Source organism: Lachnellula hyalina (assembly GCF_007821495.1).
Source record: "Lachnellula hyalina strain CBS 185.66 chromosome Unknown contig00121, whole genome shotgun sequence".
Lineage (NCBI taxonomy): Eukaryota > Fungi > Ascomycota > Leotiomycetes > Helotiales > Lachnaceae > Lachnellula > Lachnellula hyalina.
This window is the reverse complement of record NW_022157235.1, coordinates 48,594-63,875: the sequence shown is the minus strand read 5'-3', so window position 1 is coordinate 63,875 and position 15,282 is coordinate 48,594. Positions and strand designations below refer to the sequence as shown.

Here is a 15,282-nt window from a genome sequence, read left to right as displayed (position 1 = left end):
GAGCCCGATATATTAACAAAGGGGGACATGGATGGGTAATGTTTTTGTCGATTTTCTAGTTGCTGCTTGATACCCCTTCGCTTTATGTACAATACAGTGTCCCCTGCTCGAACCACGCCTCGAATTTGTGCAATTTCCTACTTTGATACTTGGCTTGGGGTAATGGCGTATGTTGGTCGTACGTATCTATACCCCAGACATTAGCATCTGCACACCAATCCCGGAATCCCCAGCCCCTCCACAAGAAAAGAACCCGCACATACTTATCACTATTATACGGACTCGTCTGAGACCCCAACAGCGCCTTCTCCCTCGCCTGATCCGCCAGATGTCTCCTCACCAAATCCCGATCTTCCTCTGCCGTCAACAACGGAATGAGGTGGATGCGCGACCACATCTTTTCGCGTGCGAGTTCACTATTCATTCCCTTCACATCAGTATTCATCCATTGATTCATTGATTCAATCCAGAACGAAACCGCATATGCGGCCTTGGAGCCTAGATGGGTAAACCGTACTTCTGTTGCCTGATCCCCTTGCCTAGCTTCCAAAACCCATATGTCATGACCCCCACCATACCCGCCAGCATGACAGCTGGACGGAATCCTCGCGCTGGCAGATTTCTCTGTGTGCAATTAGCCATTATTCTATCCATAGCCTGCTCCTGCCACCACCTCCTATCCATTCCATTCCATTCCATTCCTAACATCTGCTCATGCTTCTTCTTCATGCTCTTCGCGAGGGGAGGAACGGGCGAATGAAAAGACATAGGAAGGGCAAAACACATACCTTGTATTGCACGGCACCATAGCCCCCCGAGGGCGGCAGATCTTGAGGCATTGTGTTTGTGGATGTGTTGCAATTGCTTGCTCAAGTGCTAGACCTAGGAGTGAGGTTGCTTTGAAGCGGAGCTTGAATGTACGCTAGTGTGAAAAGGGAAGATTTGCCAGGTCTGACCGCTCTCCCTTTTGAAGTGGAGTGAGTGGATGAGGATTACGATTACAACCTACCTACCGTATACTTTTTGGATCGATTTCACAGATAATCATCAAGGATAGAGAAAATTTAAATGTCATTTACAAGAATCATCCCAGTCGCTCGAGAATGAACGCCCCTGCTATGCAACCCCACCCACCTCCCAGCCCTAATATCCTCAACCCCAGAGAAAACGCCATTGCCCCTTTGATATGATGAGGGTATGCCTGCCTATCGCTAAGTATGACAGACAACCATCGAAATATGATAAAAAGAATAGCAAGCAGCTAGCCACCACCACTCTTAGCCTCTTCCTCCTCCTCGCGCGCCAACTCTGCCTCCATTTCCGCCTCCATTTCCTTCTCCAGGTCATCTCCAATACTACTATCATCCTCTACCACATCCTCTTCATCCCCTGTAACACCTGGTGTAGGAAGACTACTGATGCTCTGCGGCGTCTTTACACTCTTCAAGCCCGTCATTCTGCTCTTCGCCGTATTTTGCTTCTTAACCAGACGGCTCGTACTCTCATCACTATCCTCGCCATCATCGCTCTTCTCACTCCTCGCCCTCTTCATTCCCCTAATGCTCTCCCTATCACTGTCGTTTTCACTCTCCGAATCACTGCCCATGAATTCCGCGAGCTCATCGTCGACTTCGTCCCAATTGAAGCCCTTTAAGTCGTCGATTGGAGAGTGCCCTTCGATATCGCTAGGGATGACGCCTTCCGCGTCTTCATCTTCGCTGCTGCTGCTGACCGACTGGCTGCCAGCAGGGATGTCATCTTCATCGGAGGATTCGTCAGAGGCATGGACTCCTTCCGTGCCGCTGGAAAGGTCGCCGTCGCGGGGTTTGCGGTCTGCTTCGGAAATGTGGACCTGGGACTGTCAGCATGATCGCGGAGAAACGGGGTTAGAATAGGGTACTTACGAGATATTCGTTCTCATCCTCCTTCGCCCACTTGCTCATGGAATTTACGAGCCATAATTGGTTCACGATCTTGATATTTGGATATCGAGCCGCTTGCCGAACTTTGGTCGTACGTGTCCTATTCGTCGAAGCGACAAGGTGTGTGATTTTCTTCGAGACCCTATGTTCTATTAGCCACAAACAGGATTGCACGGTTCAGTAAGCTCACTTGATTTCGACTTTAGCCCCGAAGCTTTCCGCTTGTAGAGCGATCTCAGACCTAAATGTTTCAACAACGTCAGCATCCAGCATAATTCCCGACTCCTTGATAGCATCATCATGTGATATCTGAGTTGTAAATGAATTGAAATACCTTAATAAATCAACCCCCAACGGCACTAGCCCCGACATCACAATTACGCAACCAGCCAATGTTTGCTTCCTGTTTCCATTAGCACGCTTATTCGAAAGCAGGTCAGATAAGAAGACTTACTTGAGCCGCGGCATTACAATAGCAACATCAGGAACTATCTGAAGATCTGCCTTATCCCCCTTGATGGACACCTTCTTGTTGTGTCCTGGCTTAAGCTGCGCAATTCGGCCTCCATGAGCATTGACAAGTTTGCCATCATACTCATCGTAAAAAGCTTTATGCACTGCCGTAAGATGTTGTTGCAGATGAATAAGTTCATCATCGTTGTCGTTCAATATCTTGTGTCTGTGATGCGGATGTGGCTCCTGTGTCGCCTCTCCATTCTTCTCTTTCTCCTCCGTGGCCTCGGTTTCGACTTCATCGCTCTCTCCCTTCTCGAGCTCCTCTTGCATGTGAAGTAATGGCCGGTCCTTGATTTGCTTCTCTAAGAACTTCTCTTGCTCTGCTGTTTGCTCTTGTAGTAATTGTTGATCGTCGCCTCCACCCATTCGGACAAGCTCTTCTAATGCGCTAACCTTGCCTCCTTGGCTAGGCTTTGATTCATCCTTCTTCTCTTCCTCGGCTAGCTTTGGCGCTGCTGGAGCATCATCCTCGGTTGGGTTTTCTGCTGTCTTTTCTGTTTCCGACTTCGAGAGCTTCTTCGGCGCATCGGGTTTTGGCAATTCCTCGCGCTTTGGTAAAAAGCTCGAGTTGATGTCTCCGATTCCAACAAAGAAGTCATATGGAACGACTTTGATCAGATTGAGCCTATTACTTGGCCACACATCCGCACGATCATCAATAATAACCACCATCTTCGTATTCTCGGGGAACAATCGTGCCAGACTCTTTGCCGTCATATTGCCGTTCTCATCTCTGCTGATAATTCGATCTCCAAATAACTTCTTGTCCGGGTCCACGATCTTGGCAATATTTATGGCGTATGCTCGAGTACCCATTGTGTAGACGTGTAGTTCGTATAGCTCCGCAATGCTAGCTAGGAACTCCTTCAGGCCAGGTCGCATCTTGATATAGTAATTGCATCCTGAAGCCACGCCCCTCGGACCATCATCATTCAACTGGAAAGACCTCACATTCTTAACAGCCTCATAATTCGGCGAAGTCGGATCGCTCTGCCACTCTCCAACGGTAGGCTCAATACAAGCATGTATGATAGTCTGATCGAGATCCACCACCAGCGACAGTTTCCTATGCTGCAGCAACCGCCGTTGTGTCTCCTGTTCCGCTTTCGATGCCTCTTCGTGGCTAACGCGCAGCGCCGTCTGGTCGTGGATCATGTTGATCTTTGCGCGCTCCGTATCGTCACCCGCGCTCGCCCACGACATCTCTGTCATATCCTTGCCGCACATGCCGCAGAGTCCCTGGAACTGCACCGAATGCGGACACGCCTCCTCAATCTCCACAAAGGGCATATCCTTCGTGATGACCATTCCTTCCCTCAGCTTCCATTGCTTGATGCTGCCGTCCACAGGACTATCCCAGTCCGCAATCGTTGTTTGTTCTTCTTGCCATTGATTCCATTCCGAGGTACTATCACCGACTGTCTTCAGCCACGTGAATGTGTATTCTAAGATATTCTCTTGCTTCTTGACGGAATCGCCCTTCTTTTTGAGTATCCGGTTGATAGTTATAGGATACTTCAGCTGAGGACCGAGGGAGAGAATCATTGTGCTTGTGCTCATGCGCGTTTCGGATCTTCTTGCAGAAAAGGAGTTAGCAAATAGTTTTGCGTGTTAGGAGTAGAGTGAGAACGAGGGGTGAGTGGCATTGCGCGTGGCGCGTCAATACGCAGAATGACCTACGATCTCTCAATTCAAGCTTTACGGTTCACGCAACGCTCTCATAGAATTGTCGCGTGGGGTACATTTTCGATGCCCGCCCTCGCTCAGAATATTCACCTTTGAAATTCCCTCTCTATGTTTCGTTCTTTTTCGCAGTATCAAACAGTTGCGAATTGTGGTTGAAATGCTTATTAAAGTAGGTGTCGCGAATGTAAATAGTGGTGCTGGGTCCTGAGCTACTGCGGGAGAGCATAGGTAAATTCGATGCGAGGCGAGGCCTTTAAATAAGAGAAGCCGACCATGAACTAAAATATGATTGGACGAAGCGGAATGGGAGAGTCACGTGCCCAGGGTGGTGTTGTATGCACACCGGAAACGGTGGGGTTACGATGAGTATGCTGTTTTCAGAGTTTGTGGATGATTTCACTCATTTGGTTTGTATCCCTTTAAAGTACCAACGCCATGGCAAGGAAATGAGTCCTTATCACAAGAAGAGCTCTATAGTAACAAGAGATATAATAAGCAAACGTTTAGACTTCTGTGGAGAGAGGACCCGAGGACCCGAGCCGAGGGCCCTAAGCACTAGGAAAGGACCGAAATGCTTAACACATATAGAGCCGACAGAAGAGGACCTTGACGAAGAACGATTAGAAAGGGAGGATGGCTATATACTGAATCCCGAGGAATTTCAGCTAGACCCGTTTGACACCGGAGAAGGATAACATGACTCGCAGCGGGGAGAGCTGAGAGTAGACGAAAGCCTATATAAAACCGGAGATTTATCCCCAAAGAGGTTTTCTAGTATCTTGATGAGCACTTCGCACCTTTTCTTCCTATTACTCAAAGGAAGGGCCTGCAAATAGGTGTTCGAAATTACCTACCCTGTTGTTCAAAACTATAGGGTACTGCTCCTGGTGGCATAGACAACCCTCCAGCTAGCGCAACAACGAAGAGCAGTTAAAGTACCAATGCCCTTGTGTCTTTGTGTCCTTGTGCAACTCCCGTGCTTATTATTATGCTCTCAGTCATCTGGCATTTACGGGTCAGTCGAGACAAGCCTTCTTTAGCCTCTAGCGCAATGATAACAAGAGTCAGAGTAGAGTCAAGAGAGTCTCAAGTATACCTCTATTAATATTCAGTCTAAAGAGCCTATCCATAATTAACTACTAGCTAGCATCCTTCATACAAATTATCTGCCCTCGTTAAGTCATTCCAATCCTATGCATCCTATGATCCCCATTCATCCAAATAAATGCTCGTTAAACGTCAACGCTAGAACCAACTCCCAACTCTCTCGCTCTAATACACGCAAATACGAAGATTGTCATTATCATGCAGCACCAAAGTCAGCAAAGTCATCTGTCTCCGATTTCCCAGACGCCCTAGACCCCGATATCGTACTCCGTAGCATTCCGGACTGAGCCATGTTTTCCCAGTTATGAATTCTGCTCATTAAATCTGGTTCATTATCGTCCCCAATGAAGGTCCAACTCTCCTCAGAGTCCTCAAGTGTATCGTCGGGAATCTTCCCATCGCTGTTCTTGATAAGAGATTTGGCATACTCGAGGTCTCTGTATATGGACTGTATTGCTGTGTTCACACCGTTCTCCTGTACTTCTATTAGTATTTTGCGACAAAAGGAGACAATATGGGAATCTTACACTTCTAATTGTTTCACCCAATATCTTGGCTTTGACTATCATTCTCTGATCGTTTGTTGCCAACCACAGGGCGCGGGCGAAAGAACTGACGTTGACCTTCTTGACAACAATGCCAACGCCTAGATCCTCAACCCGATTCCCAAAGAAGAATTGATCCCCAAAGAATGGCTTGACAATAGTGGGAAGACCCGCCCTCAAACTAGCACCAGTGGTGCCTGCTCCACCGTGATGAGCTGCCGCATCAATCTGGGTGAAGAGCCAGTCGTGAGGCACTGATTTGACCAAAAATATTTCTGGCGGTAAAGGCACCTCTATATCGGTTGCACCTTTCTTGTCCAAACGATCCGACCATCCTTTGGAAAGAATGCATCTAACTCCAGCCTTTAGTACAGATTTGACAACTGTTTCGGTGAGGGCTGCAGAATTTGCGACGACTATTGAACCAAAACCAATATACACCAATTTCTTGCCATCATCACGAGCCTTCTTGATAAAATTCGTCAACTCTTTCGGAGGCTCATAGTTAGCCCCTTCGTCAAGGAACCAATATCCAGTGACTCGAATCCAATCGCTATAGTCGAGAGGAGGTATGACGACTGAAGGGCTGAAGTTGTAGAGAAATGGCACCTTGTTAGGCTGCAACTTCTCAAGGCTTGTGGGCTGCAAATTCAGCTCTTTCTTTCTCCATGCATTGACTTGGCCTGCAATTGACTTCCAGAAAATATTATCGAACATGACATAAGTGATGTAGTTGTAACCACCACCCATTTTGTGATCAGGTACGGCAAAAGCGTGGGGGTATGCTCGCGTTCGTGTCCATGGCATGGAGAAGGCGCGGAAGTATGGTATCTTAAGAGCTTCCGCAATGTGAATGCCACCCATCGCACTCGGACTCTCGATCAAAATGTCAGTATCTTGGCAAGCCTGCCATGAACTAGAGAGCAAGCCATCAATCCAGCCGCGGAACTTGGACGATGCTTCTCTCAAAAATGAGTATGTGAACATCCCATATTCCACACATAAATTCATGAGTTCGGCTGGATCGCCAGCTACCGGTGCAAAAGCAATCCCATGACCCTCTACCCAGTCCTTGAACTCGATATGCGTTGCTATTTTAGGTTTGTGGCCTTCAGCAATCAAACCCTTGCAAAGCGCAATGTATGGCTGAACATCTCCTCGCGAGCCGATCGTCAAGCATGTAATTCGAAGAGGTTCGGTGGGCTTGAAGTTCAAGATCGATGCTCGAGGGTCATCAAAAAGTATCGGCGGTGTTTCCCCTGGTGCAAGTTCTGCAGAGTGTGGCAGCTTTATATCGTGTTCAGTCTTTTCATCGTATCGGGCCTGTTGTAGAGCCTTGTGTTCCGCACTTGCATTCTCGGCGTGCTCTTTCTCCTCCATGGACAGTATGCCGGATTCCTTCAGGTATCGCATCGCCTCCAGATTCTGCAGAAGAGTGACAGCGCAGTCATCTCGAACATCTGCCTCATTGAATTCGAAAAAGAGCTCTTCATGCCCTCTGATGACGACAACTAATCCGGAGTATCCAAACCGAAATCCTTTCTCCTTATCCACATTCTCTACATCCTTAAGAGGCAAAATGAGCTTGGTCCGAGTTCCAGGCAGCAGGCTGCGAAAGCAAAATGACCTATCACTGATGTATATCTTGCCGTATAAGGGTAAGACTCGATGCAGATATCCAAAATATGCAGCTTGTAGTCTTTCGGTATCGGGAAGTGCAAAATGATCACGGAATCGGTCTCCTGAAATCGCAGCTTGTTCCTCGCCATCTTCATACATCTCACCGGGTGCAAAGCCTTCCCGGTCATCGTAGTGTTTCTTGCCCCCCTTCCACATTCCTGATACCTTTTCAACATATCCCATTGATTCAGTAGCCAAAAGGGTACTCATGCGCTTGGAGTGCTTGTTAAGATAACCTGCGAAGCCGGCTGCTCGTTGTAAAGGATATGCCCCAGCTTTGACGAGGTTTTGTAAAGTTGGAGTTGATGCGGACGGTTCGCCGCCGCCAGATTGTGATCCTTCCATAGAACCGGTCGTGTTGGCATGTCGTGGGGGAGGCAGGTTCGGAAGATTACTGGTTTTGTGGGACGGAAGACGAGTTGGTGAATCAGCTAAGGTCTCGTCATTCGCAGCAGCTTGCGTCTGACGGCGGGAAGCTGAGGCAGAACGTTGTATAGTCGGCGATAGGAAAACTTCACTTCCTCTTAATATCTGACTAGCCGAGGCTTGAGTTTCCTCACTTGCTGATGGTAAAGCACTAGACGACCCAGGTTCTTCTAAAGAATGAACATATGAGTCGGAAGAGCCTTGTTTTTCCGAGTGGCGTCTGTCGCCGAGGCGGTTTGTGCTGAGGCTCCGCCTGCTGGCACTCATACTGCGCCGCCCTGCACCATCGAAATTCAACCTATTGAGATCCACACTTCGTCTCCCAAATTTGGACAAATCCATGCTTCGACGGAAGGCATCAGAACTCGTTCCACTCAATTCAGTACTAGTCCGAGGGCTTTGAGCGGCTCCCTGCAATATCGGTGAAAGTGTTGCGCGAACGTTCTCTTCTAGAAGAGGGCCGTCCGTGCGGATCGGTGAGAGATGAGGCGGAGGAATACGAGTCTCTCTAAGCAGTTGCAAGGAATTTCGTTTAGATGTACTTGTTTTAGGACTGCTTTTGCTATCGGCCGCAGGTGGAGGTACTAATAAATCCTCTGGGATTTGCTGCGCGGTAGTGTCCTCGACAAGAATTCGCAGCACATTCAAGGCTTCTTTGCCAAAGCTGAAGAAGGAGAAAAAGTACTCGAGGATAGTCAGCCAGCGAAGATGAACAGGCTATCAGGGGACTTACCTCATCAATAGCGTAGGTCTCATCATTATCGATGACTCGGATCTTGCAAGTGTCTGCAAAATCAATGATTTGACTGTCCTCTATGTCGATAATGTTCTCGATGGGAAGTGATATTTTGACACTGTCGCCATCATTATGAGAGCGGAATATGATTTTCTGCAACGCCTTAACCCATTCCTTTGCGCTAGGAACACTGTCTGCCTTGAAATTGAAATTCCGTTGATGAGTTACTACTGTAAAATGTGTAGCATCTTTCCCCTTATCTTTGTCCACAACGTTCGCTGAAATCCCATACCGCAAATCGATGTTTCCTGCGGGGAAATATAGGTCCGATGGATTCGAGTAGTATGACAGCACATCGCCCTTGAGTCGAAACCAGTATCGATTATATTTGGGATTTCTTCGACCCGACTTCGCAAGGTATCCGGATTTGACGACTTCAGTCTTGAACATGTCAGTATAATCCAGTAGATTCAAAAAGGTCCAACTTACAGATTTCTTCGGTAAATATGCATAAAAACAAATGTGCTTGGTCGTAATGTACATGTAACCTTGAAGTAATACACTCTTCAGTAGCCAACAAGGGTATTCTGTCCGAATTAGTATTTGGCTTTGCAAACGTGACTGAAGACACACCTTCTATTACATCCTCGGGCGTTTCAAATCCAAATATCTCCATAAGCCTCTTTGCAAGACTGCTGGACCCCTTTCCGCCTTCATCCTCACCATCTGAAGCTCCCAGAGTATGTCGTGGCAGATCAAAACTTGGCCGCATAGATAACTCTGCTCTTGCCTCCAGCATTCGGCTCATGACCGGAGCATGATTTGATAGTGCCCGCGAGCGAGAGACTTCTTTAGCGGGAGGTTCGGAAGGAGACCCAGGTACGGGAGAGCTTGGCCTCCGCGGTGACTTCGAATTCGATTTGGCTTTAGCCCCTAGCCGGGGAAGAGACCGCAGGAGTTTATTCTCGGAGAATTTCCGTTTGTGTTTCTCTGGCTGTGCTGATTCCTTCCCTGATTTCCCCTGCCGGGTCTTGTCTACCTGCAGTTCAGAGCTCTGAGATGATGGATCCACTGACTCGTCCTCCTCATCGCTAGATTGTGCATCGAACCTGGCGTTGAAGTCGACTTGCGAGCCAGCTGCTGCAATCATACCAAAGACCGACTGATTCATCAAAGGGTTACCGCCATGAACAGCGGTGCAATCCTCATCCGCATCGTCGCCGTCCTTGAAGCGCTCTGGGATCTCCATGGTGACTTGATAGCCCTCTTTTCTCTTCTTCGTCAACTTCCGGGCTACGCGCTTCTTTAATTCCCCCTCTGGCGCCATGGTGAACAGATGTTGCTCACGAAGGCTTGGTAGTTAGATCCGTGTCCGCGTTTACCTACAGACAGGTACGTTACTTATCGAGACGATAAGAATCCGAAGCAGTTCTAACCGAAAGCGGCCAATATCACATGCACCTTGGAAGTGACTGTGACCATAAGGTAGTGCAGCTGGATAGATGAGAGTGAAGAGTGTGTGAATTTAATAGGAGCAGGCAGTCTTTTTGGATCCTTTTACAGTTGAGCAACTTTCGAGTCAGGTCAGGACCACCAGAACCAGTCAGTCTACCTACTCTAGGCACGTCCAGGTTAGTCCACGTATTGTCCGCTTTGGGACAGACAACGGATGATCCCGCAGCAGTCAGTATTTATCACAGTAATACGAAGTACAACTATCTCTTACTCACTCATAGTACCAATAGATCTGCATATATTCACGTGGGAGGCGCAAGTAGAGAGACCGACCCGCCCGTTTGTTCAAGGGGGAAACGCCCAGAAATACACAAAACCCTGAGGTTCCACAAAAACCCCAGACCCAGCCCTGTCATGTAAACTACCTGTTTACACTCCATCCCTCCAGCTTTAATATAACCCCCTTACATCGACTGTTTCCAAACTCCTACAATCCAACCCCAACCGATACTTTTCTTACATCCATAAACATAACTTTCCGCTAGCAGTACCTCCTGCAACCCAGTCTTTCGTCGGATGAAAGTGTGCCACAGCCGGAACAGCAGTGATCCCGTCGCCGCCCAGCTGTGCCAGCTGTTCTCCATCTGCGCTGAATAAATCGACAAATCGATTCATATTCCCAATAGCAAACTTCTGGATGCCATCCTCCGGTCTCTCCTGCCACTGTGGTTTCAAAATTGTAACCCAACGACCTGTCTGATTGTTGTGTCTGATTGTTGCTGTAGGCTCCATTGCATCAGCATCCAGGTCATGGCCGACCTTCCACGATCCAGCATCAGTGAAAGAATGAATCTTTATGGTATCATCGTACGATGAAGTTGCTACGTGACCGCCAGCTGACCATGACGCATGCGAGATAGATAACCGTGATTCATGTTCTCCCACCAAGCTAGGTACCTTATCATCTCCTTTTCCTTTGATGTTCCGTAGATCCCAGATTTTTAAGGTCCGGTCCAAAGAGCCAGTTGCTAGGAGATGTGGATGCAAAGGGTGACAAGAAAATCCACCAATTTTCTTCTCGGTAAGCTGCCATATCTCAGTGCTGTTGGGGGTTCGCATATCATGCCGACCAACAGATCCTTCTAATGTAGAAAAGATCAAGATATTGGGATCTGTGTACGGGATGGCGATACTCGAAATGGGCAAGTCCTCATTGGGATTTTCAGGCGCGAAAACTTCGACTGCAACGCCTTTCTGGAGATCAAACTTGCGGACAGACGAGTCGTAAGATGCTGAATATACGTGGTTTCCATCTGGTGGAAATACAAAGGATGTAATTGTTCTCGAATGAAGCTTCAAAGCAGTAATCGCTGGCTCGGAATCATCGACTTCCTCCTCGTCGTCTTCGTCTTTGACTTCTGGCGGTGTTTGAGAAGCATCGAAGATTCCCACGTTCCCCATCTTGTCACCAGCAAATACAAGTGGCTTCTCCTGCGAAGGGTGAAATCCCAGTGAATATACTCGCTCTGGTGTAATCTTGATCTCTTATCCCCAGTTAGTATTTCCTTCATATGAAAGTGAGGAACACCTACGGTTCGGCTCAAACGCCTCATAAAGTTCCAGTCCTCCCATATTCTCCCTCAATGCCTTCAATCCTTCATCCGTAGTCTCCTTGACATCCTCCTCTGTAAATGTCCTGACATTCGGTTTCGCGCCTCTCATAATCCCAGGCAAAAACCCCTCATCTTTGCTAAAGTTTTTACCATCAACGACAATATCACTAAAATTTAGATCTCCCGAAATGCGCTGCTTCTTCGCCTTCGCTTGCTCCTTTGCGAACTCGAACTCGACTTCAGCTTTCCGCTTCGCGGTCTCGGAGTCTGCTTCCACGCCCGCCAGTCGAGAACTCGTACGCGTAGGTCGAGCGTCTTCGCGCTTTATTGGGGTGGCTTTTTTCCTGGCCGATGTGGGTTTCGATTTAGGGCGGCTGGCGGGTTTGGGCATGAGCTTTGCTGCGCTGTCGCTCATGTCTTTCAATATCTCCTGGTTCGCGGACATATTTTCCAGACGCATGCGCTCGAAGGCACTCATCTCGGCCTTTTCCTTCTTTACGGGAGCCATGGTGTTGACAGTGGTTCGGATTGGTAGTTTTGTTCGGAGTATAAATGTTGATCGAGTTGAGAGAGTTCAAGTCGCGCGAGACGTGATATGATTGACGCGAAATAACGTGAGGAGCGTGTTAACGCGCTAAAGTTGATACATGGGTTCTGATGGCGAGACCTTTGAGTGATGAAGCGCAGTCTACACTCGGAATCAATGCTAAGCTCGAAAACGTCTCCAAAGTCGAACAATCAGTCTGGTAATAATCCAGTCACGTCAAAGCAGTTTCGCGATCTGAAGAAGTCCATCAAAATTAATGAATGGTGCATTTGCACTTTACGCGTCTTAGTCATCGATGAATCCCTGCTCCTGGTCCGTGCATCAAATATAATTTTCGAGAAAGCTTGAGCTTCGTAAACCTCCTTTACTTCAAAAAACAGAAAACGGGATTCCACAAGCATTTGCCGATTTGCGCAATGAATAAGTGACCACCGCCTTTTAGATCAGTTGCCATTGCTCGTCCTGATATGAGCTCAAGAGCTGCGAGTGAAGCTGTTCCAGCTGCAGTATCCTTCATGTCAACAACGATGACACCCTTCCTCTACCAGACGAAAACGCTCTCAAATTTCCGCTGGGTGGGCAGGAACTCAATCTTCAGCTGTCAATATACCCGTTCTATAGTGCGAAATAATTTCTGTCTCGCCCATCAATCCATTCACAATCGTCATTACAGTTCGCCAGGTTGGGGGAGAGATAATACCGACAACCGCAGCGATCGAGTCCGTCCTGCTCCAGGTTGGGGGAGAGATAATACCGACAACCGCAGCGATCGAGTCCGCCCTGCTCCAGCTAAAGGCTTCATCAAAAGAAAGCCAAATCCTCAAGCCAGGTCTTCAAAGAATGCCGAGTTCGAAATCCCCTTCGAATTCGAAGAGCCACATAAGTCTGGACACAAAAAGGAAAATGGATCTGCAATCAAACTCAATCGATGGGACACCGTCAAAGTCAATGAATTCGGTGAATCAGATGATTCAGAGCCGAAAGGCATGTATGGGAATGAGTTTGAAGGAGAGGATGGGAGCATGTACCCGGATGATGGCGAAGGAGGACCTTCGATGAACCTGCGAGGTCCTCGAGAATCCACTATAACAGAGACCGAGAGACGCGCTTTCCAGAGAATATTCTCCGACATGTTTGCGCAAAACGAATCACTGTCTCCACGGCCATCCCAAGAATCAAGAGATCAAGCCAAGTCGAAGCTTGACTCGATTCTAGGCTCTGCCATCAGTGAACTCCCAAAGTCTCAAGAAGAGAGGCTGAAGATCGTCAATTCGTACCCACCAGCACTACGGCCTGCCGCTGCTAAAGCCATGCAGCTGTCTGGTGGGGATGAAGAAGACCTGTTTGAGGGTGAGATGGAGGAATTAGCGGATTTGAATCACGATCAGCTCGAGACTTTGCGTAACCCCGAAAGGGAACGTGTCGAGAGTTTAATGAAGGAGGCTCGAACCGATTTTGATCTTTGGGCAGTTATGGAAAAGGAGGTCTTCGCCCTCATCCCTAAGCTGGGATTAGAAGAACGTGTTGGCCAAATTACAGATGCAGAGAGCGAAGGGAAGTCGAAAGCTAAAATGAAAGCGAAGCGTAAAAAGGACAAAATTGCGTCCGAAGAGGACAAGGTTCAAAGGTTCGACAGAGTCGTGGCTCAAAGTTCTAACGGGACTGAAGTGTCTGCTCTCACTCTCTACGGGCCGCTCTACCCATCATACCTTCTCTTTGGCATCAGACTCCTCGACCGTTCCTTCGCCAGACCCTCGCCACTCGCCCTCTCTGTGCTACCCAAGATCAAATCCTTGGGAGCTATCTCGCATGTCTTAGGCGCCTCTACCCAACTCTATAACGAAATTCTCCGTATTTACTTCTATGGCTACGAGGATTTCTCCGGCGTCCTCAAGACCTTGACTGAAATGGAGCGTTCGGCTGTAGACCTCGATGAAGAGACGCTCGGGGTTGTCATTAATATTCTGAAAATGCAGGCCCGTGTATATCGCGGGGAGAAAGGCGACGTCTTGAAAAAACTCTGGGACATGCCCCAATTCTCACGCATCGATTTCCGATTCTGGAGAGACAAGATCCAAAAGACTATCCATGTAAAGACCGATCCATTTGGAGACTAAAGCGAGCCGATGCCTGTCATAAGATACATGTAAGAGTATCATTTTTCTGGGCCGGGAAAAACAAAACTTCTGTATTATATCAATCTATCCTACATATCTGTCCAATCTAGTATCATTATACCATTTCCATTCCAACCCGAGGTCAAACTTCAGCCCCTTCAGCCCTCTTTCTTCCCCCCAAAATCCACCTTATGAGACGCCACACCCTCATGAGTTGACTCAGCCGACTTCTCACTCACACCCCCCTTCCTCTTAAACATATCCATCAGCGACGCACGTTTACCATCTGGGCTCGTACCCGGCGAGATAGTGAAGACGCTCGAACGGCGTCGTGTACCGTCCGCATTCGTCCGCGTTGGATATATGACTTCTGATGGTCTTCCTATTTCTACTCAGCATCACGTCACTCAACTTCACCTTCAACTCTCAACCACCAAATGCCAGGTACTTACGAATATTCCCCGCACCACCAATCCCATAGCTCATCTTCCTCTCAATCAACACCCCATTCTCATGCGTGGTCGCCATCCTAACACGTCTCCTATCCCTCTCCAGCAACCGAGTCGTCCTAGAATTCGTCGGAATAAGCCGTTCGAGACTATCACTGACACCCGTACAAGTATTTTTGTACAAATACGCCGGTGGTGTATCACTGTGCGATCGTGCACTGTATGAAGATATAGAGCCGTGACGAATACTTGACATAGACTCGGTGTAACTCGTGCTCCTCGTCGGCGTGGGCGGTGCGTTGCGACGGGCCAGCGAGATAGATATAGATATAAAAACCATCTCTTCTTCTTCCACCCTTCTCAAAAACAACTACACGTAATTTCGCCAAGAAAGGCAAAGCGAAAAGGCAAAAAACAAAAGTTAGATAACGACTACCTATAAGATCTCACCATCCCTCATCTCAGCACACCTCCTCCTACCTT

General features: G+C 48.1%; 4 protein-coding genes across 4 annotated transcripts; all 4 read right to left on the bottom strand.

Moving 5' to 3' along the window:
* Nucleotides 1-137: 137 nt before the first annotated feature.
* Nucleotides 138-839, bottom strand: NDUFA13 (NADH dehydrogenase [ubiquinone] alpha subcomplex subunit; the record flags this gene model as incomplete). The annotated part of the gene is made up of 4 exons (XM_031151588.1): nucleotides 138-186; nucleotides 264-416; nucleotides 518-732; nucleotides 789-839. 4 exons carry the CDS (start codon nucleotides 837-839, stop codon nucleotides 138-140), a joined length of 468 nt encoding a protein of 155 aa, XP_031003478.1.
* A 422-nt stretch (nucleotides 840-1,261) lies between these two features.
* fcp1 (RNA polymerase II subunit A C-terminal domain phosphatase) lies at nucleotides 1,262-3,983 on the bottom strand (the record flags this gene model as incomplete). The annotated part of the gene is made up of 4 exons (XM_031151587.1): nucleotides 1,262-1,852; nucleotides 1,905-2,064; nucleotides 2,113-2,325; nucleotides 2,377-3,983. The coding sequence occupies 4 exons, from the start codon at nucleotides 3,981-3,983 to the stop codon at nucleotides 1,262-1,264; spliced, it is 2,571 nt and encodes an 856-aa protein (XP_031003479.1).
* Nucleotides 3,984-5,427: 1,444 nt separating this feature from the next.
* Nucleotides 5,428-9,945, bottom strand: atg26 (Sterol 3-beta-glucosyltransferase; the record flags this gene model as incomplete). Its single annotated transcript, XM_031151586.1, is given in 5 exon segments — nucleotides 5,428-5,706; nucleotides 5,759-8,599; nucleotides 8,616-9,059; nucleotides 9,108-9,205; nucleotides 9,252-9,945. The coding sequence occupies 5 exon segments, from the start codon at nucleotides 9,943-9,945 to the stop codon at nucleotides 5,428-5,430; spliced, it is 4,356 nt and encodes a 1,451-aa protein (XP_031003480.1).
* Nucleotides 9,946-10,589: 644 nt separating this feature from the next.
* Nucleotides 10,590-12,194, bottom strand: LHYA1_G006650 (DNA damage-binding protein; the record flags this gene model as incomplete). Its single annotated transcript, XM_031151585.1, has 2 exons — nucleotides 10,590-11,617; nucleotides 11,666-12,194. The coding sequence occupies 2 exons, from the start codon at nucleotides 12,192-12,194 to the stop codon at nucleotides 10,590-10,592; spliced, it is 1,557 nt and encodes a 518-aa protein (XP_031003481.1).
* Between the last annotated feature and the right edge of the window lie 3,088 nt (nucleotides 12,195-15,282).